This window comes from Molothrus ater, chromosome 11 (genome assembly GCF_012460135.2).
Source record: "Molothrus ater isolate BHLD 08-10-18 breed brown headed cowbird chromosome 11, BPBGC_Mater_1.1, whole genome shotgun sequence".
Lineage (NCBI taxonomy): Eukaryota > Metazoa > Chordata > Aves > Passeriformes > Icteridae > Molothrus > Molothrus ater.
Window position 1 is genome coordinate 7,013,274 of NC_050488.2, and position 23,397 is coordinate 7,036,670.

Below are 23,397 nucleotides of genomic sequence, written 5' to 3' on the forward strand. Positions count from 1 at the left end.
CTTAGGCACTGGAGTGGTGCTGCCCCCACCTCCCCCCTCCAGGGAGGAGCAGGGACCCCTGGGGAGGAGCAGGGACCCCTGAGGTGGCTGCCGCCACCATCACTGTCTTCCCCCCTGCCAAGGACCCCCAGATCCTGTTGTGCAGGGGCCGTGGGTCACCACAGCCCCTCTCCCACACAGCTGGGACACCATGCTGGGGGATGGATGTCCTTGTGTGGGAGGGGAAGATGCCCTGGGGGGGGCAGGGTGTGAGGCAGTGCCAGACAAGGGCTGCCCACTGCAAGCTGGGCATGACCATCACAGTTTTGTGCCTCAGTTTCCCCACAGGGTTATGGAGGAGCAAGTGCTTTCTGTGGGGGGGCTGTAGACCACCAAGCAAGCTGAGGAGAAGGGGCAAGGGTACACGACTCTGTCCCCTCCCTGGGGGCTTGGCAGGGGTGAGATGGGACCTCGAGGTGGGATCAAGGTGTCCAGGCAATAGTGGGGGCTTGGCCCCAGGGTCGTTGGATGGAGAAGGGAAGGAGAAGGGCCCACGCTGGTGTAAAACCTTGAGCAGCTGCTGGAGCTTGGTGACAGTGGCACCCAGAGGTGTTTGGGGCACCCAGCCCATCAGCCACCCTCTTTGGGCACCCCGGTGGGTGTGGAGGGCTGTAAATAGCTGTACATGGGAACACAGGGGTGGCCAGGGCTGAGTAAGTGTCCCTGCTGCCAGGGGTACCCCCAAATAAACGCTGGCTTTGGGACAGACGCGGGGGCCTCGTGTGCTCTGTAGGGGACAGGCCTGGGCCCACCATGGCATTCCCTGAACCCTGCCAGGGCTGCCCCTGGGGCTCTGGGTCACTGTGCTGGGGGCAGCACAGGGGCTGTGAGGAGGTGCCACTGCTGGGTGGCACTGCTGAGTGTTGGGTTACACTGGGCTGGGCTGGTGCCACCACTGGGTGTTGCTGAAGGCACTGGGAGCACTCAGAGTCACTGCTGGGGGCACGGGGAAGTGCTGGGGGCCCTGAGGAAAGTTCTGGAGCACCAGGATATGGTACAGGGAGCTGGTACTGGCAGCATGGAGCAGGGGAGAAACTTAGCAGAGGGCACTGAGGGTGGTAGTGGATGATACTGGGAGCACCTTGATTGATACTGGGGTGGTACCCAGCTCCTCTGAGTAGTTCCAGGAGGCACTGGGGGCAGTTCTGAAAGGTCCTGGGCTGTGTTGGAGGTAGCACTGAGCACACTGGAGGTTGGTACTGGGAGGATTAGGAGAAGTATTGAGGCATTAGGGTGGTACTGGGCAGTACTGGGAGCAGTGGTGGGGAAGTGGTGATGGTTCTATAGGGTGGCTGGGGGTTGTAGTGGGCAGTACTGGGCTGTGGCAGGGCACTCTGTTCAGTACTGGGGCAATGGTGCTGTGCTCCTCTGGCCAGTCCTGAGAGGCTCTGCTGTGAGTACTGGGAGTGCTAGGGCTATGCTGGGGTCAGTACTGGGCAAACTGGTGGGGTGCAGAGCTGTACTGGGGCTGGTGCAATGCTGAACTGGGAGCACTGGGCTGTACTGTGATCTGCACTGGGCTGTACTGGGAGCACTGGGCTGTACTGGGAGCTGCGCTGGGCTGTACTGGGAGCACTGGGCTGTACTGGGAGCTGCGCTGGGCTGTACTGGGAGCACTGGGCTGTGCTGGGAGCACTGGGCTGTACTGGGAGCTGCACTGGGCTGTGCTGGGAGCACTGGGCTGTACTGGAGCTGCACTGGGCTGTACTGGGAGCACTGGGCTGTACTGGAGCTGCGCTGGGCTGTACTGGGAGCTGCGCTGGGCGCTCCCGCCCTCTGGCGGCCGAGCGGGGCACTGCAGGAGAGCCGCCGTGCGGGGACGGGGCGCGCTGGGGACAAAGGGGGGACAGAGGGGAACTGGGCTGTACTGGGGTCACTGGGCAGCCCTGGCAAGGCCTGGAGCCACCGGAGGTGGGGGAACACCGGGGAGTTACTGCGGTGTTCCTTGGGATACTCAGTTTTGCTGTGGTGGCCACATGGTGGTGGCAATGGGGGGCCCGGTGGCACTGGGGACATAAGAGGGGGGCACTGGGAAGGCACACTGAGGGACCCAGAGACATTGGGGGGCCTCACTGAGTTTGGGGTGGTAACACAGAGGTGGCACTGCAGTGTCCCTGGGCGTTGGACAGGGTTTTTTTGGACTGGGGTGGGACATGGTCCCCACACAGGAACTGGAATTGCTTGGGAACACTGGGATTTCTTCCATAGTCACTGGGAAGTGTTACTGGAGAGGGTTTGGGAACCCTGTGGAGGGTATGCGGGTATCCCTGAGGACATGGTGCAGGTGTTGCTGGAGGGCCTGGGGACGCTGTGCAGGTGACACTGAGCTGGCCTGGTGGCACTGGGACTGTACAGGTGGGTGGCTGGGCAGGCTCACTAAGAAGTGCACCCAGAGGGCATGGGGACATTAGTGGAGGGTTCTGGGAGGGTCCCTGGAGACACAGGGTGCGGTGACGGAGGCTGGCATTCTATCACTGTGGGGAGTGCCCATGGGGACACTGGCATGGCTTAACTGGGGTGGTACAGTGGGCACTGCTCCAGAGCGGGGGCTTTGACCAGGTGAGATGGGGACAGTGGGGACATTAGCTCCCACTCTGACCCCATCCCAGCAGACACACCATCCCACCCCGCAATTCCAAACCCCTGGGGTCCACACCAGAGCTGGAGATGGGCAGGGGTCCCACTTCCCCCAGGGTGTCAGGGTCACTGCCCCAGCCCCGGGTGGAGGCAAAGCTGGGGCTGGTGGGGCCGGGGCACCCTCCCGGCAGAAGTGCTGACTCCGGGAACCTCGGGATTGCTGAGCTCAGCCCGCTGCAGATTGCAGGGGGTTTATCGGGGGGGGCCCAGCTTAAGCCCCGGGTGCTGAGCGCAGCCCCCCGGCAGGCGGCCCCGGGGGACCTTGGCCCCGTCCTTGTCGCACACGGGCGGGCGGCGGTGGCAGCGGCGGCGGCGGGCGCAGGAGCGAGCGCTGGAGGCGGCGGGAGGCTGGAGCTCGCTGCCCATCCTGGTGCTGACCTCCAAGGAGCGGGTGCTGAACCGCAGGGCTGCGGGGCTGACCATGGGAGCCGGCGCCAGTGCCGAGGAGAAGCATTCCCGAGAGCTGGAGAAGAAGCTCAAGGAAGATGCTGAGAAGGATGCCAGGACCGTCAAGCTGCTGCTGCTGGGTAAGGGGGACACAACACCCCGGGGGACGTACCCATCCCTTGAGCACCTCGGCCTAACAGCCCACCCAATGCATCCCGGAAACCTACCAGTGCCCCTCAACCCAACCAGCACCCCCAACTCAACCAGCACCCCCAACCCAACCATCACCCCCCAACCCAACCAGCACCCCCAACCCAACCATCACCCCCCAACCCAACCAGCACCCCCCACAACTGCCCCCAAACCCCACCAGCCAATCCAACATTCCTCTGGCCCCCAAATGGACCCGCAAACCCAAGCAGCCCACCCTCACAGTCCATTCAACTTTCTCCTGACTCACCCAGGACCCTTAAAACCAAGCAGCCCACCCCAACATCAACCCCATTCCCAGCAGCCCTAAACCAAACCTCCCCTCCTCAAGAGCCCACCCAATGTTTCCCTGATGCCTCCAGCACCTTTAAACCAAACCAGCACAACCCAGGAGTGTCCCCAACAGCCTCCCACTCCCAGGCATCCCTAAAACCAACCAACCCCTCCCCATAAAACACCCAAAGTTTCCCTGGCCCCACTCTAAACCAAATCAATCCAACAGCCCCCAGGCCCCTGCTCCTAAGCACCCCTATACCCAGTCAGCCCACTCTAACAGTCTTCTGACCCTCAAAGCACCCCTAAAGCAAACCAGTCAAACCAAAAAGCCCATTCAATGTTTCCTTTCTCCCTGAGCACCCTTAAACCCAACCAGACACCCCAACAGTCCCCCCATTCCCAGGATCCCCTAAACCAGCTCATCCCAACTTGCTCAGCATGCCTTACCAGGTGCCCCAAACACAACAGACCATCTCAACAAGAAGATGAGATCCTGAGATCCTAAGGTCCTAAGATTTACCCAAAGATCCCTGGCTTCCATATATCCCTCAACCCAACCAGCCCACATAACATCCCCCCTCTCCCAGGTTCCCCAGCCACAACCAAACCACCTTAAGAGCCTTCACCCACACAACCTATCACCACCCCAGCCCATCAGCACCCCTGCCCCAATGCTCCTAGGGACCCCATGCAGCCCGTTCCACCACCCCATGCCTGTCCCTGGAGCCCCCTTGTGCCGTGTGTCCCTCCCAGTCCTTCCCAGTCTCCCAGTGGTGCCTGAGGATGGGGTGCTGCGTATGTGGTGGGGCCGTGGGTGGCATCACTGTCCTCACAGCCTGGTCCAGGACACATCTGCCTGCACAGCCACAAGTTTGTGGCATTGGGTGTTGGGGTAGCGGGATGGCAGGGTTGCGATGTCACCACGTCCCCAACCCCTCCCCTGGGCTCCTGAGAGTGTCCTGGCTGAGCTGCTTCAGATCCCATTATATGCAGCGGCTCAGGCTAACCTTAATGCCACTGGCACCAGGCTGTTAATCCCCCTGCACACACTGAGCCACGGACCCAGCACAGCCAGCAGTGCCCGCAGCCACGTCAGGCACCAAGGTTCTCAGTGAGCCAGTACAGGGCTCAGCTGGGAGTGCCCATGGCACCACCATGACCCCTGTTTTGTCCCCTTAGGAGCAGGGGAGTCGGGGAAGAGCACCATTGTCAAGCAGATGAAGTAAGTGCCAAGGGGGAGGGTCACTTGATGGTGCCCACCATGCACAGTGTCTGTCCCACACTGCAGCCATGGGGCACCCCATCCCACTGTGCCTGACTGCCCCGTGCCACTGCCATGGGGTGCATGCATCCTGTGGCTCAGCTCCACGGCACCCAGCTCAGCCCCACGCCCGTGATCTTCCCCGGCCAGGATCATCCACCAGGACGGTTACTCGCTGGAGGAATGCCTGGAGTTCATTGCCATCATTTACAGCAACACGCTCCAGTCCATGCTGGCCATCGTGCGGGCCATGACCACCCTCAACATCCAGTACGGGGACACGGCTCGCCAGGTGAGGGGCATTCCATGTGGGGCAGGGGTTCCCCGCAGTCCCCAGGCCCCACTGACCCCCTGTCCCTCACAGGACGATGCCCGTAAGCTGCTGCACCTCTCGGACACCATCGAGGAGGGGACCATGCCTAAGGAGATGTCAGAAATCATCGGGCGGCTCTGGAAGGACTCGGGCATCCAAGCCTGCTTTGACCGCGCCTCCGAGTACCAGCTCAACGACTCTGCAGGCTAGTACGTGCTGGGCTCAGGGAGAGTGGCTGAGGGAGGCATCAGGGGGGTTCCAACCCGTGTCTCATGCCCACCACGTGCCTGGCCAGCTACCTGTCAGACCTGGAGCGCCTGGTGACCCCCGGCTACGTCCCCACAGAGCAGGACGTGCTGCGTTCCCGCGTCAAGACAACCGGCATCATTGAGACCCAGTTCTCCTTCAAAGACCTCAACTTCAGGTGGGGGCCAGGCCCCAGGGAGGGCTGGTGCCAGGGGGTGGGCAGGGAGGGGGGGTGCTGACCCTCCTTTGTCCTGCCCAGGATGTTCGACGTGGGCGGACAGCGCTCAGAGAGGAAGAAGTGGATCCACTGCTTTGAGGGTGTGACCTGCATCATCTTCATCGCGGCTCTCAGTGCCTACGACATGGTCCTGGTGGAGGATGATGAAGTGGTGAGGGACGCTCACCACCTCACACCCCCTCTGCTTTGCCCCAGTCATGACTTGGGTGTCACCAAGGGGCCGTGTCCCTCCGCAGAACCGCATGCATGAGAGCCTGCACCTCTTCAACAGCATCTGCAACCACCGCTACTTTGCCACCACCTCCATCGTCCTCTTCCTCAACAAGAAGGACGTTTTCCTGGAGAAGATCAAGAAGGCCCACCTCAGCATCTGCTTCCCCGACTATGACGGTGAGTGTGGCGGTGGCTGGGGATGGTGGGGTGCTGCTGGAGGCCTGGGTGCCACCACCCCCACAGGAGTCCCCCACCAGGTGTCCTCAGCACCCCATGCAATGGTGCTGCATGAGCCTTGCTGAGGGAGCGTGCAGGATTTGCCCACCTGAGGGAGCACTGGGTTGGCATTTTGGCGGGGGACCAGCCCAGGAAGGGACCCTGCTCACTGCCCCACCACCAGGTCCCAACACCTACGACGATGCGGGCAACTACATCAAGCTGCAGTTCCTGGAGCTGAACATGCGGCGGGACGTGAAGGAGATCTACTCCCACATGACCTGCGCCACCGATACCGAGAACGTCAAGTTCGTCTTTGACGCCGTCACTGATATCATCATCAAGGAGAACCTCAAGGACTGCGGGCTGTTCTGAGCCCCAGCCGAGCCCCCCCTCCCCTGGGACCAGCCCCGCTGCTGACCCCATTCCACCTCCACAACCATCTCCGCTTGCCCCAGACCCCTGGGATTTGACCTGCCCAGCTCCAAAGCCACCCCTGGTGAAGTGGGGGGGCTGGGGGGGGGGCGGGGGGCACAGTCTCACTCCCCCTCCCCACCCACTCTCCCACTGTGGGGTCCCCAGCTCTGCTGGGAGTCTCTGGAGGTTCAGGTCCAAGGGATACCTGGATGACCCTGGATACTTTCGGGTGCTGCAGGTCCCTGGGTTACCCTCAGAGCTGTGGGGGACAGGGCTTCTCTTGGGTGCTGAGGGTCCCTGAGTACCCCTTGCAGCAGAGGGGTGTTTGGGGGTCCTGAGTGTCCCTAGGTACTTGAGGGATCCTGGGGTGCCCCTAGGTTCCCTTTAGGGCTGAGAGGTGCTGGGGTTCCCAGATGACCCTTGGCATTGGGGAGACTGGGGGATTTTAGGTGCCCCTTGGTGTTGGGAGTCCCTGGTACCCCTTGGAGCTGAGGGGTGTTAGGGGTTCCCTTGGGTGCTGGGGGGTCCAGGTGCCCTCTGAAGCTCTGGGTGCTGGGATGGTCCCTCGGGTGCTGCTGGGTGTCCATGGGTGCCCCCCTGGAGCTGGGGGTGCTGGGAGTCTCCACAAACCCCAGAGCTGGGGGTCCTTTGGGTGTGGGGTGTCCATGGGTGATCCCTGGGGCTAGGGGTTCCTGTGGGCTGCTGGGTGCAAGGGGTGCTACATCTCCCTCTGGGCTACAGATCATTGGGTGTTCCTGGGTCCTGCGTGACCCCAGGGACTGTGATACTGAGGCTCCACTGTGCCACCATGTCACCGCTGCAGAGCCAGGGGCTGGTCATGTGTTTGTTCCCCCCCCAACCCCACAGCCCCTCGGGGTAGGGCTCAGCCCCGCAGCAGCATCCCAGCTACACCCCCAAGGGCCCCACCACTGCCCTCACCTCCCACGAGCAGGGGCTTCTCCTGACCCCAGGGGGATGCCAACCCACCTTGTGTCCCTCTCCCACCCCTGGGGCGCACCCCAACCCTCCCACAGAGGTGACGCGCCCCTGCCCACTCCCATGTCACACAGGGTGTTTCAGTACATATAATGTTTCTCTCTTTTTTTTTTTCCTTTCTACATTTTATTATTTCAAACCATGTGAACAGTTTGGTAGAAGATCCTGTGGGAAAAGCGAGGCCGCAGGCACCGGCTGGAGGGTCCCCCTGGGCTGGGGGGACAGCGGGGGCCGCTCTGTACAGCGGGCTCTCCTCACCCAATGCAACAGCTAGCCCTAAAAACTAGGCTTAGAAAGAGGGGGGGGATAGAGGCAGTGGGCAGCACCCCCTGCCCACCCTCCTGCCTGAGCTGCCCATCGGGATGGGGGCAGCAAGGCGGGGTGGGGTGCAGACCCTCCCCCCCAAAGGCACACGGTTGGGGGGTGGGCTGGCCACGGAGGATGGCACCACCACGTAGCACTTGATGCTTTTAAATAGTCTGGTAAAAAGGTTTCTTTAAAAAGTAACCTGTGCCCAACCGGTGTGGTGTGGTTTTTTTTTTTGCATGGTTTTGGGTTTGGTTTTGTTGTTTTTTCTTTTTTTTGGTTTTTTTTTTTTTTTTTTTCCTTTTTTTCTTTCTTCTTTCTTTTCTGGTTTACTAAAAGGAATGTCATCGGTCGTGTTTGTGGCTGGGTGGGCATCCCCGAGGGGACCCTGTGCCCCCTGTGCCAGCAACACTTGCAATGTAAACAGTGAGAGCTCCAGGGCTCAGAGTGAATGAAATGGGGGCTGGAAGGGCTGAGGTGGTACAAACCAAGATTAAAAACTTGTCTTCCCTGGAAGGGCAACGCCGGCGAGGAGGAGGACAATGGTGGGGAGCAAACACAGCCAGCAGGGGTTACGTGGGCCCTGCCACCATGCTGACATTTTAAAAGTCTCTTTACGTGGTGGGCGGAGGAATGAATCTGAAGAGAAGCAGGAGTGGGAGATGGCGTGGTCCTTCCTTTGCAGCTCCTAGGAGAGAGAGGTGGTGAGCAGGGGAGGGTCTGGGGACAGGGCAGCCTGCAGCTGAAGGATGGTCCATGGCCACCACCCACCTGAGCCTCAGAAGAGACCACAGTCCTTCAGGTTGTTTTTGATGATGACGTCGGTGACGGCGTCGAAGACGAACTGCACGTTCTTGGTGTCCGTGGCACAGGTGAAGTGGGTGTAGATCTCCTTGGTGTCCTTTCTCTTGTTCAGGTCCTCAAACTTGCTCTGTATGTAGCTGGCTGCCTCGTCATACTTGTTGGCCCCTGGGCAAGAAGAGACACTGGGCTGCCCCACAGTCGCCCACAGCCACCAAAGGGTTTGGGCTTGGCCCTCCACAGCCACTGTCCTGTTGCCAAATTGAGGCTCCAGAGGCAGAATGACCTTCAGATAACCCCCCTTCAGGACAGCTGCCCCTTGTGTTGGGTCCCCCCACATCTCCTGGGACAACCCAAACACCCATCACACCCCACTTGCTGCCCCAACCCACTGCTCCTGCCAGGAGGGCAGGGGGCACAGAGGGTCCCAGTGGTACCTGTGTACTCAGGGAAGCAGATGGTGAGGGAGCTGTGCACAATCTTCTCCTCAAAGAGGTCCTTCTTGTTGAGGAAGAGGATGATGGATGTGTCTGTGAACCACTTGTTATTGCAGATGCTGTCAAACAGCTTCATGCTCTCATGCATCCGGTTCTGGCAGGGAAGATGGCAGTATGAGCCAGGCAGGGACCCCCAGGCAGCACCCACCCCACTGCTCCCCAAACTGCCACCCCTCATGCTCCTGCCTGCCTGTGCAGGGGATGCCAATGGCCCTGCAAGGCTTGGGCAATACTGCCCAGGGCCCTTGTGGCCACCAGAGGCAACGGCTCATGGCACTGGTTCCATGCCCATGACTCACCATCTCCTCATCTTCAGCCAGCACCAGGTCATAGGCACTCAGGGCCACACAGAAAATGATGGCTGTCACCCCCTCGAAGCAGTGGATCCACTTCTTCCGTTCCGAGCGCTGGCCTCCCACATCGAACATCCTGCAGCAGGGGGTTGACACGGGATAGATGGCAGCTCCCAGCCCCACCACCCTCACCCCATGCCCTGCCTCAGTGACCCCAGCTGCTGGAGCAGGAGCAGCACTGGTGCAGACAGAGCACAGGGCCTCTGCCAGTACTGAAGATCGGCCCCAGCTCCTGCTGCCAGGACAGTGCCCAGGCTCATTTCCCAGCCAAAGCAAATCCCTGACATGAGCTGGGGCAGGATCAGGCCACCTTTCCCAGGGGCTGTCAGTGTCATGTTCCCCAGAGACCTGCTCCAGGGCAGGCACAGCAGGGCTTTGCCAGAGACCTTGGACCAAGGAGAGCCAAGGCAGTGTGGGCTCAGCAGGATTGTGGCAGCAGCAGGGCTCGGGGATGATCCTGATGCACCATGTGCCCCTCCCTCCACGGGCAGCAGAGGATGCCCTGCCTCCATGGAGAAGAGGCCAGCAGCAGCATTCCACATCCACTGCCACGCCCATTGCCAACTGCTTGGCTGGCGGGAAGGCTTCCCCACTGGGACACACTGCATTCCCCCAGACCACCCTCACTGCCACCCCGAAGTGCTGCCCTGGCAATGCACAACCAAGTGTCTCCATTCTACCAGGGTGGCAGGGCTCCTGCGAGCCCCCTGCATTCAGAGAGGACCCCAGCAGATCTTTCTGACATCAGCTCTGTTGCCATGGGACCAAATCCCCTGGGGATGTGCACAATGGCAGCTTTTTGCCTCCGAAACTGGAGCCCTTATTATTTCCCGTGGGTTTTCAGTGGAAAGCAACCACGGGGTGCCAGCAGGCAGCGCTGCCACTGCCTGACCCCGAGCCCCCAGCTCCTGCCCAGCGCCCTTCCTGCAGCGGAAGCAGCGTCACAGCAGCGGGAGGAGGGACGCCTTCCCCCTCCCCTCCTCGCCAGAGCCTGGATCCGCCCCCAGGCTCAGTTCTGTGAAGTGTTTTTGAGGCTGCTCCAGCTATTTCAGTGGTTTCCGCTCTCTGAGGCAGCAGTTCCCGCCATGAGCAAACCAGGAGGTGAGGAGAACTGAGTGCACACAGTGTGTACCCATGCTCCATCTGAACATCGGGAGGAAGGGTTTTTTTTTGCTTTCAAAAAGGCAAAAGGGAAAGATGTCAGACATACTTGAAGTGCAGGTCCTTAAAGGTGAAGTGAGTCTCTACGATGCCCGTGGTCTTCACCCTGGTGCGCAGCACATCCTGCTGGGTGGGGATGTAGTCAGCACGGGCTATCCTCTCCAGGTCGTTCAGGTAGCTGGGGACAAAGAGGAAAGGTGCTGTGGGAGCTGGACCGTGGGGCACGACCCACCCAGATCCCATGGGATATCCCCACACTGGCCCAGAGTCCCCTGTGCATCTCCCAGCATTGCTCAGTTGAGGTGGGCAGTACCAAGCTGGGACGCACAGCAGAGTCCCCAAGTGCATCCCGGGGTAACCCCATGTCCCTGTCAGACACAGGCGAGGCAGGACACCAGTGGCCAGGGACACACAGGACTGAGGGACTGGGGGCAGTGTGCTGGCACTGGGAGCCCAGCAGAGGATGCAGCCGGTGCTGAGGGGCTCACCCCATTTCCCTGACTGTTTGCACAGGGGGAAATGGCAAGAGGAAAATATTCAGTGCTATGGCAACCAGCCGCAGTGCCGGCGGAAACAATCGATGGCGCCATGCCATTTATAGTCAAAAACACAAAGGGACAGCGTCCTGGGAGGAAGCAGGAGGTGGGAGGCTGGAGAGACAGGGAGCAGCACCGTGGGGGCTGCAGGAGTCCCGAGCCCCCCGGGAGCATCACCTGCCCTGCTGCCTGCATGGCCACAGGTGGTGGCCGGGTCCCCAGTGTGCAACACCCACCAGCACTGATGAGGGCTGCCAGGGGGATCAAGGCAGGTTTTGATTTCTCCAGCTCACATTGCTTTAATTGGGTTACTACAAATGGGCTCCTTTAAGCAAATTAGGCTTGTCTTAATTAAGGCATTTGTGGCCCTGTAATCTGGTGAAAGCCAGATTACAGCCCGCAAGGCCATAGGGATCCTTGGCTCCGACTGCAGCACGGCCACTCGCCAGCTCCTGGGAAACCCTGCAGCGTGTCAGGGCAAGGCCAGGGCTGGAGGTGCCCCAGGAGCCTGCTGTGGGTGTGAGGGTGGGGGACCTGCACGTTACTGCTGCAGAGCTGCTCAAAAACAGCCGGAAACACACATGGCCTCTGGCTACGAAAAACAGGAAACGCCACAGCAGGGCCCTGCGCAGCACCGCAGGCTCTTGGACATTGCATCAAGCCCCAGGGTGCTGGTGAGCACCACCACGGCACTGTTATAACTCTCAGAGGCAGAGGAGGAACAGGACAGGGGCTGCTGTGCTGCAGAGGGCTGCAGCACACGTGGGCTGTGTGCTGGGCACAAGATGAGGCTCCTCATTCCCATACTGTCCTGTTCCAGCAGCACCATGGGCACATCATCCCTGTGAGATGGGCAAGGGATTGGCCACTGCACAGGCATCTCCACAGGGCTGGAAAAAGGCTGGAGCAACAGCTTGAAGGTGCTCCTAATTAATGGTTGTCCAACCCCCACCATGTGCTAAACACTCCATAATGGCACTGACAGCGACAGGCACTTGGCAGACACTGTGCAGATACACCTGCTCCAAGTGTGTGTGCAAGCTCCCTGGCACCTGCTGGGTGTTCTGTGCTTCCAAACCAGCACCCACTGCCAGGGAAATGCCAGGGTTGGCTGGGGAGTGATGGGGTTGAGCAGACAGGGGCTGGGGAAGGTGGGTGTGTGCCTGTCGGGAGGAAGTGAAAGCTGCGGGTGCCGGGGGAAAGAGCTGACAGGAGCTTCTCCAGGTTTGGGGCTTGCCAGGAGCTTTCCAGCAGTCTCTTCCCCACAGTGATCTCCATGCAAAAGAAGGACCTGACACTGCCGTGCATGAGGGGACAGCTGGGATGGCAGTGAGTCCCAAGTGTGCAGGATCCCAGGCAAGGCCAGGCTTGGTGGGGTGTTCCTGGCACACCATGAGCTCCCCCGACACTGCTTTACCATAAGGGGTCTGGGTGGAGAGGGTAGGAGGGCACTGCACAAGCTGAACACAGATTCAGCTGTGTTGCTCTCTCCAGCAATGGTACATTAGGCAGACTAACTTTATTTATTAATCTCTTCAAAAATAAACCCAACCAGCTGCAGCAATCTACCTAAACACCAATTTGCTTGGTAATGCACAAGCATAATGCCAAGTCTTTCTGTATAAAAACGGTTAAAAGAAAAAGAGAAGCCTTTTGAGCATCCTACTCATCAAGTGTCCCCAGGGCTTTCCTTGGGAATTTTTCCTGCCTTGACAGCCCATGAAGGGTGATGAGGATGGGCTGTGCTCATGAGTGGGCAGCCAGTGGAGAACATCTCCTGGGGAAGGGCAGAGGGGACAGAGCAGTGGCAGGAGGGGGATGCCCCAGTGCCCCCCTCCCAGGGTACACAGCACCCCGCCAGAGAAGGAAACAGCTTTCGAAACATCCGCCTTCCCAGTTCCGCTCAGGCTCAGCCCCAGCACCATGCAGGAAGTGGCAGCACCAGCTCCTAAGCCTGGTGAGGTTGAACAGCAGCCCCTGGGGGGATTTTCTGCTGCTTGATAAAAGCACTGTGGCTCACAGGGCTCAGCTGAGCTGGGGCAGAGGAGGGGGCACTCACTAGGCAGCAGAGTCGTTCAGCTGGTACTCCCGGGAGCGGTTGAAGCAAGCCTGGACCCCATTGTCAGCCCACAGCCTCCGGATGACGTTGGCCAGGTCCTCGGGCATGATGCCCTGCTCCTCAGCAGTGGAGGAGAGTGCAAACAGCTGCCGAGCATCATCCTGCAGGAATAAAACAGCTTGAGCATTGGCACAGACTTACTGAAGCTCACTCACTCAAAGGGCCTGATAGGGGCCTATCAGGGAACAGCAGGGCTTGGGCTGAGCCACCTTTAATCCTAGTCCAGTTTTAGACACATCTGTTTTAGCCACCAAGAACCCCCCTTCCTGCAAGGCACAGTGGGAGAAGGAGGGCACTCACCGCTCTGGAGGAGTCTCCAAAGTCAATCTGCAGGTTCCCCATCGCCTTGATGATAGCCATAATGGACTGGATGGTGTTGCTGTAGACCACAGCTTTGTACTGCCGGCACTCCTCCTCTGAATAGCCATCCTCATGGATGATCCTGGGGCAGGGAAGAGACACAGGCAAGGTCAGCCCTTTGTGGGATACCCCAGGATGCTGCTCCCCATCCATGCTCTGTGGCAACACTGATTGGGAGCTTTCCCTGTCAGCCACTGGTTTTGGAGCCTGTGGCCAATGCCTGAGCAGTGTCAGCCACAGTGACAGTGCAGGGACCACTCACTTCATCTGTTTGACGATGGTGCTCTTCCCAGACTCGCCAGCACCTGTGGAGAAAGGAGAAGGGATGAGGTCCTGTGCAAAGCCAGGAACCCTTACCCTACTGGGACACCCGCCCAGCCCACAGAGGGAATGCAGCAGGTGCTTCAGCCATTGGAGAAGCAGCATTAAGCCAGAGCAGATGACTGGATCGGCACTGGAAACGTCAGGACCAAAAAAAGAGGGAACAAATGTAGAGCCTGGGGGGCCCTCGCAATAGGTCCCAAGGGAAGAAATGACACCTGCTCTAGGCCAGGAAAATGGCATCAACACACTAACATTTTCCCCACAACCCTAACATGCCACAGCTGACAGGCAATCCTGGCTTTGGCTGGACCTAGGGACTCCCTGTGACAAGGGGGCCAAGCTCTGCAGAACCTGAGATGCCACATCCCACATTCCCTCTGTGCTGAGGAAAATGGAGCACCAGCCCCAGCACACATCCACAGCTGGAGGCAGCAGCAGCCAGGATGCAGGGATGCTTGTGCCACAAGGTACAGGCAGGGAACTCGGGAATAAGTTGCCACCTCCAGCAGCCAGCTCAAGCGATCCCAGCGGGCTCAGCCGCCCCCGGGCTGGTTCCTAAATAGCGTGCACATCCCAGCCTGAGCACTTCCCAGCCTGCCGGGTCCTGAGCCCCAGCCTGCTGCAGAGGCGGCTGCCAGCAGGGAGAGCCGATGGCTTTTGGGGTCGTTTTGTTTGCCAGCATCCAAAGGCAGGGTTCTGTGAATTCAGTGAGACAGGCAGGGTGCCTAAGGTTCTCCTTCCCCCACCCTGTCCCCCCCTAGGGACATCACCCCACGCAGGCAATGTGCAGCTCAGCCCAGCCCTCCCTCCACTGGCTGAGAGCAGGGAAGAAGCCAAGTCACCCCGGCTGCAAGAAAGGGGAAGCCAAAAGGGGAAGCTGAAAGAAAGAGGCATGTCCCTTGTCCCCTCTTTGTGCAGGGAGTGTCACGAGATGGATGAGTGCCTGGCTCGTCTTGCCCCAAGACCCCCAGCAGGATGAGGCGCCTTTGGCTGGGGACAAGTGTGGTCTCTGCCTCCAGGTGTGAATCCCAGAGGATCCCCCAAGCAAAGTCCATCCCTGTATCCTCTCACAGCCCTTTTTGTGGGTTCCCCAATGCTGCCCTTGGCCATGGAGCTGCCCTTACAGGCGGCCCCAAGCAGGATGGTGCCAGCACGGCCACAGAGGGGGCAGAGATTACAGAGGAGGTTTAAAAAAATCAGGGAAAAAAAAAAAAAAGCAGATTATGCTAAAATTAACTGGGAAAAACAGGGTCCATCGTGCCAGCTGAGACATGGTGGCAGGGAACAAACTCCTTGTACGCTTGTCACCAGTCTGAACACCACCAGGTGACAGGCATGCACTCTCAGGGACATCACTGTGGGCAGTGCTCAGGGCATGGAGCGCCCTGATTCTGGGGCTATACTGAGGCTATAGAGACCCTGTATTTCCCACTCGAGCACCTTGCTCCGTGGCTCCTATGCTGTATGTGCCAAGGGAGGGGCTCTGCTCAGCTCAGAGGTCACTGCCCAGCACAGCAGGGGCTCTCAGCACTGCTGACCCATCCTCCCCCAGGATGCTGACGCGGCACCCGGCACAGCCCGGCCAGTGCTCGTGGTCAGTGCTGGCAACTCCTGCCTGGAGCTGGGAGCGGGGGGGAAGGACTCGGCATAGCCCTTCATTTTTTCCATTAAATATCTCTCGTTTCTAACACCATCCCATAGCACTGGATCTGGTGGCCAGTGGCATTCACTCAATCCTTTCTCAGAGGGTGCCTGGACAGGGAAACTGAGGCACATGGCAAGCAAGAACCTGGATTATCAGCATCTCTGAGGTGAGGTGACAGACAGCCATCCCCGGCTCCTCCTCTCTCTGACCCCGCATGATATTTTCTCCCTGCCAGGAGGGAACAACCCTGCCGGGGCCTCCTGCTTTCTCCGGGCTGGGTGACAGTCACAGGGTGACCGTCACCAAGGCTGGCTATTTCCTTGCAAACTTCCTCCACATCTCCCGGCTCCTTCCCATCCCCCTGAGGAAGGCAGCCATGTTCCAAGTCAGCACCTCTGCCTCCCATCAGACGCTTGCCCAGCACAGGAGATTGTACACTAGCAGTGAGCAGGAATTTGGATGTGAATTAACAGCCCCCCCTCCCCACGCGGGGGACCCTCCCCAGCCCCCTCCATGAGCGCAGCGGAGGGGAAGGATTTCCAATCCCCGGAAAACCCCAGCTGCCGCCCATTCAGCCCCAAAACAATTCCTGGGCTGGATGCCAACTGCCAGTTCCCACCCTCCAGCCCAGCCCGGGCAGGATGAGGCAGTGTCAGAGGAGCTCTGGACTCCTGTGCCGGTATATCAGGGGGAGGGTGGAGACCCCCCAGTAGCATGGGCTGACCCCAGGGCTGTGCTTCCTCCAGCCCTGCCTCTCTGCAGGCAGTGCTTGTTCCCAGGGCAGTGCCTAGCAAAAACAGGACGAGAGCTCTCTCTTGGGCTCATTTCCTCCTTTCTTTGTTAAAAATAATCTCCAAAAATTTAAAATAAGCACGCAGCTGCCTGGCTCCAGAACTCCCTGCTAATCCACTGGCAAAAACTTTATTGAGCCAACATATATATTTTGCAGCCCATGATTTATGATGCTTTCTGGGCAGCAGATATTTAGTGCAATATATGCACATACTTCTGGGCAGCACCTATGTAATCCCTGTATTTTAAGAGCTGGCCACAGGTTTCAGGATCCACCTCACCCCGCATCACTGAGAGGGGATTTTCCATTTTTCCACACGACACCATCCTTTCAAATATTCAGGCATAGATGGAAGCAATGCATAGCTGGAAAATTCTCATTATGGAGGAAAAGCTGAAATTCAATCCACCAGCAGGTCCAGAGCCACCCCCCATCCCCAGCACCCAGAGGCCCAACCCCTGCTGCTGTCCCGGCAAGCTTTCCCAACCTGGCAAACAGCAGCTATGATCTGAGCATGGATTTACAGATGGGTTTTAGCTCTGAACAAACCCACCAATCCCTTTCCCTGCAGGACAGACAGATAGCAGGACAGAGGGACGTCTGCAGAGCCCACTCCCCTTGGCACCTGCAGGATCCCCACCATCAAATGGGACAGACAAAGGGGTGTGTTAAAAGCAGAGTTACCCTAAAGACTCTAATAACAAAAAGAGATTCCCCTCGACATTTTCCTCCCTACCCAAAATAGATGGAAAATTGCTGTAAAAATAATTACATTTTTTTAAAACCCCACAGTGACACAGGGCGTTTTTCCCAAGGGCCATCCCATTCCAGCACAGGGCTGGCTGCTTCCCAGAAGGAGCCATGCATTGTTGGCTGGTGGAATGCCACGTCCTCAGGCAGGACCTCAAAAAATTGGGGGGTGCAGACCCCCTGTACAAGGCAGCTGATAGAGATGCAAAAAAGAAAAAAACCAAACCAAACCCACAAAAATATATAAAACAGAAATAAATTGGCAGCACGAAGGATGCTCGGGGCACACAGGGAGGAGGTGAGCTGGGGAAGGTTTCCCAGGGGGAGCATGGAAAATGCACCCCCGGTGCCAACACGGGGCACCAGTGTCCACAAGCTGGACAAAACTATCCTTGTGCTGGGCTTTTTCCAGGAATCCTGAAACTTTGCTGCTCTGTTTCTGTCCCTGCCATGGCCAGAGTGCTCCCTCTCCCCCTGCACCACTGCTGCCATGTGCCCCCAGGCCTGAGTGCCATTATCCTGTCCACCCTGCCCTGACAGGATGGGGCCTCACCCTCTGGCACAGCTGGGATGCTGCCGGCACCCAAATCCCCCCGGCTGGGTTTTCCACACCCAAATCCCCCCGGCTGGGTTTTCCACCAGGGATGGAGGATTACTCAGCTCCTCTGGCTCCGGTGATTCAAGCAGTCTCCGGGCCGGAAAGCCACGCTCCGGCCTGGAGCAGGAAACCCGGTGGCTGCAGAAAGGCCAGGCCAGCCCTGGCTGCAGCAACAGTGCCTGGGGACACCGTGATCCCAGCCCTGGGTAGGCTCAGACCAGGGGACACCATAAATATATATAGGTGAAGATAGATATATATATTTATATGTGCTTTAAATCAATGTATATGTTGCTCCATAAAAAAGTAAGACAGTGTGTGTGTATATATATACACAAACACACCAAAAAGTTAAAATATAAAATGCATTTCTAATGTACATCTGTAAAAATATATGTTAAACACATACATATAAGCCTGCTTCTTCCCTGGGCAAAGTCTAAGTGCTCATCTTGGAGCAGAGGGCAGCTGCCAGCCCCTAGGACATCACCAGTGGGGGCATTGTAGTGACCCATCCCATTCCAACCCATCCCAGGTAATACACCAGCTTCAGGGATTGGATGTCAGCAGATCCCTCTGGATCTAACAGCACTGAGTTCTTCCCTGGTCCCCCTCACTGTGACATCTCCTAGCCATCACAAAAACAGCATAAGGGCTCCCAGTGTCCCCACTGAAGGGAGAACCCAACCCCTCCAACAGCCAGGACTGAGGAAGGAGTGGGGTCAGAAACAACCCCCACGACAGGACCAAGCACAGCAAAGGAGGCGGCTCACACAGAACCCAGGGCAATTCTGGAGCCACACAACCTCTGAAAGTCACAGCTGGTCCCTCCCTTCCTCTATTTTTATGCAAGCCCAAAAAAAAAAAAAAAAAAAAAAAAAAAAGCTGCTTCCGAGCCCTGCCCAGCCACTGTCTGTCCCAGGCAGGATCTGGTACAGGCAGTTCCTACATGACGTACCCTGGTGCCACCAAGGGCAGTGTCCTCATCGCAGGGTCTGCACCTAGAGCAGACCCCAGGGGATTAACATCATCACCCCACCAGTGCCTTCTCCACCTCTAACGCAGCTGGGAAATCCTTCACTTTCCTAATCCTCCAAAGCTAAGGAATAAGGGGCTTTGAGCACAGCAATCACCTTCCTGCTGCCAACCCTGAATCCCCCTGGAGCATCCCAGCTCCCACAGGAAGGAGGTGGCTTGGCCAGAACACTGCTCCCCAGCAGAAACAGCCACTGACTGCAGGGCTTTGTGTGCTAGGGATGGTGAGGAGCTGACAGTGGCACCAGGAGGTGTTGGAACCATGGGGCAGATGCTCCAGGTGCTTTTAGGTGTCAGTGATGGCTCCTGGCTCCTCCCAGCACCAAAACCGTGGGAGAATGGTGGTTTCCAGTAGCAGGGAGGGACACATTCTTTGTTTGGGGGAATTGCTTTGCCTGGGGGATATTGCTTCATCTGGGTCTTTTCTCTATCAGAGACTGGAGCTTCAAACTATCTGGCAGACACTCACTTTGCCAGAGCAAACAGCAGAGGAAAACCTGAAGGCATGGACAGGTGCCACAGCAGGAGCAGTGCTGTGCCCACACCTGCAGAGCTGTGTGCCACTGGGGGGTCCTGGCTGTCCTCACTGCCCTGACAGTGTCCATTCCTCCCCAGCTCACCCACCACGGCAGAGGAAAGGCAGGAGGCAGCTCATGGCCACATACAGAGCACAGCACAGATCTGAGGCACCGGCAGCAGTCAGCCCCAAGCCTTCTCTGCTCCTACACTGCTGATACCATCACCACACACCGAGACCAGTGCCTTCCACTCACACAGTGCCCTGCCTGGCTGTGGTGCCCTGTGGGACACCATGAGTTGACACCAAAAAATATGCCACACTTGGAAGAGACATTTCCTCTTCATGCCGTAGGTTGATGCAGCACAAAGGGTGAAGCTGCTTTGCTCTTTAGTTTTTGCCTCCCTTTTTCTGGAGGAGGTGGGAGGGCTGCAGCCCCCATGGAGGACCCTGGAGCTCTGCCTTGCTGAGAGTGATGAGGAGCTGTGGTGCTCACCAAAAGACATGTGAGGCCTCAGGTCTCCTCAAAGCTTCCCCTGACCATGGGGAAAAAAATAAGCCATACAAAGGGTGAGCAGCAGGGAGGTGCGAGCATCCCCCCAGCACTGCGGTCCCACCTCACAGAGGGGACATGTCACAAGCCCCAGGGGGACAGTGCTGGCCACACCTGCCCAGCAGCTCCCTGCTGGCTTGGGAAGATTTTCCGGCCAAGGCTCAGCTCGGAAATGGGCAGTGCTGACCCAAGGCTCTGGTGCTATTGACACCTGAACAGCTGCAAGGGGAAGAAAAAGCCATTTTTTTTAATGTACAAAAAGAGCCATTTTGCTCTATTTTTGGCTTTAGAAAGCAGCTGAGATCAGAACTGCCGCTCGTAAACACTGGCCCCAGCAGAAGGGAGTGAGGACATCCTCTTCCTCCTCCTGCCTCCACTTCAGGACAGAGCAAGACCCAGGAAAGGGATGTCAGCCAGTCAGCCTACAGCACAATCCTCATCATCCAGCGAGCCCCCAGCTGCTCCTCGGTGATGCTCAGCACCAACAGGATGGGCCCTCCCCACCTGGGCACCCAGAGCTCACAGCACTAGGGTGATACTGCCTGGAGAGTCCCAGGAGCCTCCCGAGGCTGGAGGTGACAAACCCCCTTGGGCAGTGACCTGCCCATTACTCCTCACCAGGCACTGGGCTGAGAGGAGCAGACCTGGCAGCAAAGCCAGCATGGGAGAAGCTCACAGCAAAGAGCCACCACGTGCTCCTCCACTATCCCACGGGTTCCACTCCCTCACTCTGCCTTCCACAGAAAAAAAATGGGGCAGCGAGTGTGCCCGACCATGGAGCCCCCCAGACAGCACAGAACCCCTCCCAACATCCCAGGATGGGTTTTGTTGCCAGCACTGCTCGTGCCAAGGCAAAAAGAATCAAAATAAAATAAAACAAAAAAGAGCCGCGCTCTGATAAAGGAGCATTTTAAGGCGTTAATTACGTATTTCTCAAGGCAGGCAGGGGTTGAGCAAATAAAGGCCTGCCGGATTTCAGCGTGACTTCCTGCTGCTGGCAGCTTCCTCTGCAGACAGCAGATGAGTCCAAAGACATTTTCTGTCAGGGTTCCCTCTGTCCCGCTGCCCCACGGAGCCATGGGAGCCTTGCAGCTCCCAGCTCGCACCTGGAGGGAAGCCCTCCCTGGGAATTTCGCAAAGGGAATAAAAAGCCCAACTGGGAGTCATTAAGAGAAATAATGAATTAAAATAACGAAGTGCTGCCTTGCCCGCAGGCACAGGGCAGGGCTGTGAACGCCCATGGGAGCATCACCAGGGTGCTTTGAAGAGGAAAGCGGCCCGTTATCAGTACCCAAATCGAGTGTCCGTGAGGCAGAGAGCCCGTGGGCTGTGGGGGGTCCTGCCCACGGCAGGCAATGGCCCAAGCCCCCCAAACCTCCACGGAGAGGGCAGGGTGATGGAGAGGCTCAGGCTTGGCTCAAGGCTCCAGTGGGGAAGGCACGGGGCAATGGGTGCCTGTCAGCCCCGTTATCTCCAGAAGCCAGGGTAAGAGCAGCCCATGGAGGAGTCCAGGGATCCTGGGCAGGTGGGACGGGGTGCCAGAGCTTGCAGGACCTTTGCTAGGGGGACACATCCAACAGCTGAGTGGGGATGCCCCCACCTTTGTCCCAAAGGGATATGTCCAGACTGGACACTGACCATTTGGGGGGACAGTACCATAGTGGGGTGTCACTTCGGGAGGGATCCCCACAGCCCAGGGTGGGGCGGCAGCCTCTCTGAGGGGCATCCAAGGCTTGCTGTAGGGCCAGCACCCCACTGCCAGGGGGATCCCCAGGGCTGGCATCCTGCTCACAGAGGGGTGGGGAAAGAACCCCAATGTGGAGGGGACCCAGGATCTGCTGTGGGTACAGGGCTCCATTCCTGTGGGGAAACCCTGGGAACTGGGATGGGGTCAACACCCCACTCCTGTGCGGAGAGACACTGGGAGCTGGGATGGGGCCAACATCCCATTCCTGGGGGGGGAGGGGGTGGGAATCCGTGGGAATTGGGATAAGATCAATAACCCACTCCTGGAGGGAATCCCTAGGATTTCGGATTGAATCAACATCTCACTCCTCGAGAGAATGCCTGGGATGGGACCCACACCCCAGTTCTCGGGAGGATGCCTGGGACCTGGGATGGGATCAACACCTCACTCCCGGGGGGGATTCCTCGGACCTGGGATGGAATCAGCATCCGACTCTTGGGGGAAACCCTAAGGCCTGCTGCTCCATCGGTGGGGGGGAACCCGGAAGCCTGGGGCGGGGCAGGCCCCGGTTCCCGGGGACATCCCCGCGGCCCGAGATGGAGCCCACAGCTCACCGTGGGGAGAACCCGAAGCCTGGGCTGGGGCAAGCATCCCACTGACGGGGGATCCCCGGGGCGGGGCGGGGCACTCCGGGCGCTGGTACCCAGGATCGCGCCGGGGCAGCGGGGGGCGGAGGCGGCGAGGCCGCCCGGTTCCGGCAGGGCCGAGCCGGGTGAAGAAGCCAAGATGGGGGGCCCGGGGGTGGGGCCCGGGGGGGTCTTACCCAGCAGCAGCAGTTTCACCTCCCGCGCCGCCTTCTCGCCGTCCTCCCGCAGGTTCTTGTCGATCATGCGAGAGCGCTCGGCGGCCGCCTTGTCCTCGGCGCTCACGGTGCAGCCCATGGCGGCGGCGGCGGCGGCGGCGGCTGCTGCGCGCCCGCGGCTCTGCCGGCCCGGCCCGGCCCGCCCCGACAGGCCCCGCCCCCGGGCTCGCAGGGCGGGGCCTGTCGGGGCGGGGCCAATGGGGCGTAGCCAATGGGCGGGGTGCTGGCGGGGCGGTGCTGGTGGGCGGGGCTTGCGGGGCGGGGCCCCTCGCTGTCGGCGCGCGGGCCCTCAGGCGGCGGCGGCCGGTAACGGCGGGGGAGGGGCGGGGGACACGGGCTGAGGGACGGCAGGGAGCAGGGACACGGGGTGTCCCGGGATAGACATGGGAGGGACACCGTGTGTCCTGGGATAGACATGGGAGGGACACGGGGTGTCCCCGGTTAGACGTGTGCGTGGGACACGGTGTGTCCCGGGATAGACGTGTGCGTGGGACACGGTGTGTCCCGGGATAGACGTGTGCGTGGGACACGGTGTGTCGCAGGACACACATGGGGAGGGGGAGATGGAGTCTGGGAGCTGCGTTTTGGGGCCCTTTGGGCGCAGAGCAGTGGGTGCAGCCCTGGGAACAGTGGTTTGGGTGATGCTGTGTTTCAGGGCTGCCTTCTGTGGAGTCTCGGTGTCACAGGGTGGTGGCTCAGAGCTTGGGCATCTCTCACCCCTCTGTATCCCCTGCCACAGCAGGAGGGAGCTCCTTGGCAGGTGCCGGGGCTTGGGATGCCTGTGACAGGAAATGGGTCAGGATGGGACTGGGCAGGATGGGGCATCTCTAGGTTTCTCCCAGAACCGGGGCTCCCTCAGGCACTTGCCCTGTTGCCCTGTCCCCCATCTCCCAGGGCTGCTCCCTTAGGAACCAGAACTCTCATAGTTCCTGAGGAGGGGGCCAGGTGTGCCCACTGACCCAGGGGGCTGGCCAATGCCCAGGTAGCCACCCTCACTCCATGCTAGCCCCACAGCATTGCCTCATGCCTGCTTAGGCCCTGCAGCCCCTCC

The 23,397-nt window shown here is 59.2% G+C and overlaps 2 protein-coding genes across 2 annotated transcripts; one reads left to right on the plus strand and one right to left on the minus strand.

Moving 5' to 3' along the window:
• The first annotated feature begins 3,097 nt into the window (after nucleotides 1-3,097).
• Nucleotides 3,098-6,411, plus strand: GNAT1 (G protein subunit alpha transducin 1). Its single transcript, XM_036390969.2, has 8 exons — nucleotides 3,098-3,203; nucleotides 4,729-4,771; nucleotides 4,961-5,102; nucleotides 5,175-5,332; nucleotides 5,419-5,547; nucleotides 5,629-5,758; nucleotides 5,844-5,997; nucleotides 6,221-6,411. The coding sequence occupies exons 1-8, from the start codon at nucleotides 3,098-3,100 to the stop codon at nucleotides 6,409-6,411; spliced, it is 1,053 nt and encodes a 350-aa protein (XP_036246862.1).
• A 1,128-nt stretch (nucleotides 6,412-7,539) lies between these two features.
• Nucleotides 7,540-22,459, minus strand: GNAI2 (G protein subunit alpha i2). The gene is made up of 9 exons (XM_036390871.2): nucleotides 22,308-22,459; nucleotides 13,845-13,887; nucleotides 13,523-13,664; nucleotides 13,163-13,323; nucleotides 10,617-10,745; nucleotides 9,353-9,482; nucleotides 8,994-9,147; nucleotides 8,527-8,724; nucleotides 7,540-8,443 (listed from the first exon to the last, which is right to left on the minus strand). The coding sequence occupies exons 1-8, from the start codon at nucleotides 22,423-22,425 to the stop codon at nucleotides 8,534-8,536; spliced, it is 1,068 nt and encodes a 355-aa protein (XP_036246764.1). The 5' UTR covers nucleotides 22,426-22,459; the 3' UTR covers nucleotides 7,540-8,443; nucleotides 8,527-8,533.
• Between the last annotated feature and the right edge of the window lie 938 nt (nucleotides 22,460-23,397).

Bases quoted from the DNA above. Each gene is read 5' to 3' on its own strand.
- GNAT1 (XM_036390969.2), top strand. From the start codon at position 3,098: ATGGGAGCCGGCGCCAGTGCCGAGGAGAAGCATTCCCGAGAGCTGGAG. The intron at 5,759-5,843 runs GTGAGGGACGCT...GTCCCTCCGCAG, and splicing joins TGGTGGAGGATGATGAAGTG to AACCGCATGCATGAGAGCCT. The intron at 5,998-6,220 runs GTGAGTGTGGCG...CCCCACCACCAG, and splicing joins CTGCTTCCCCGACTATGACG to GTCCCAACACCTACGACGAT.
- GNAI2 (XM_036390871.2), bottom strand. From the start codon at position 22,425: ATGGGCTGCACCGTGAGCGCCGAGGACAAGGCGGCCGCCGAGCGCTCT. The intron at 13,888-22,307 runs GTAAGACCCCCC...CTTTCTCCACAG, and splicing joins GGTGAAACTGCTGCTGCTGG to GTGCTGGCGAGTCTGGGAAG. The intron at 13,665-13,844 runs GTGAGTGGTCCC...TCCCTGCCCCAG, and splicing joins ACCATCGTCAAACAGATGAA to GATCATCCATGAGGATGGCT.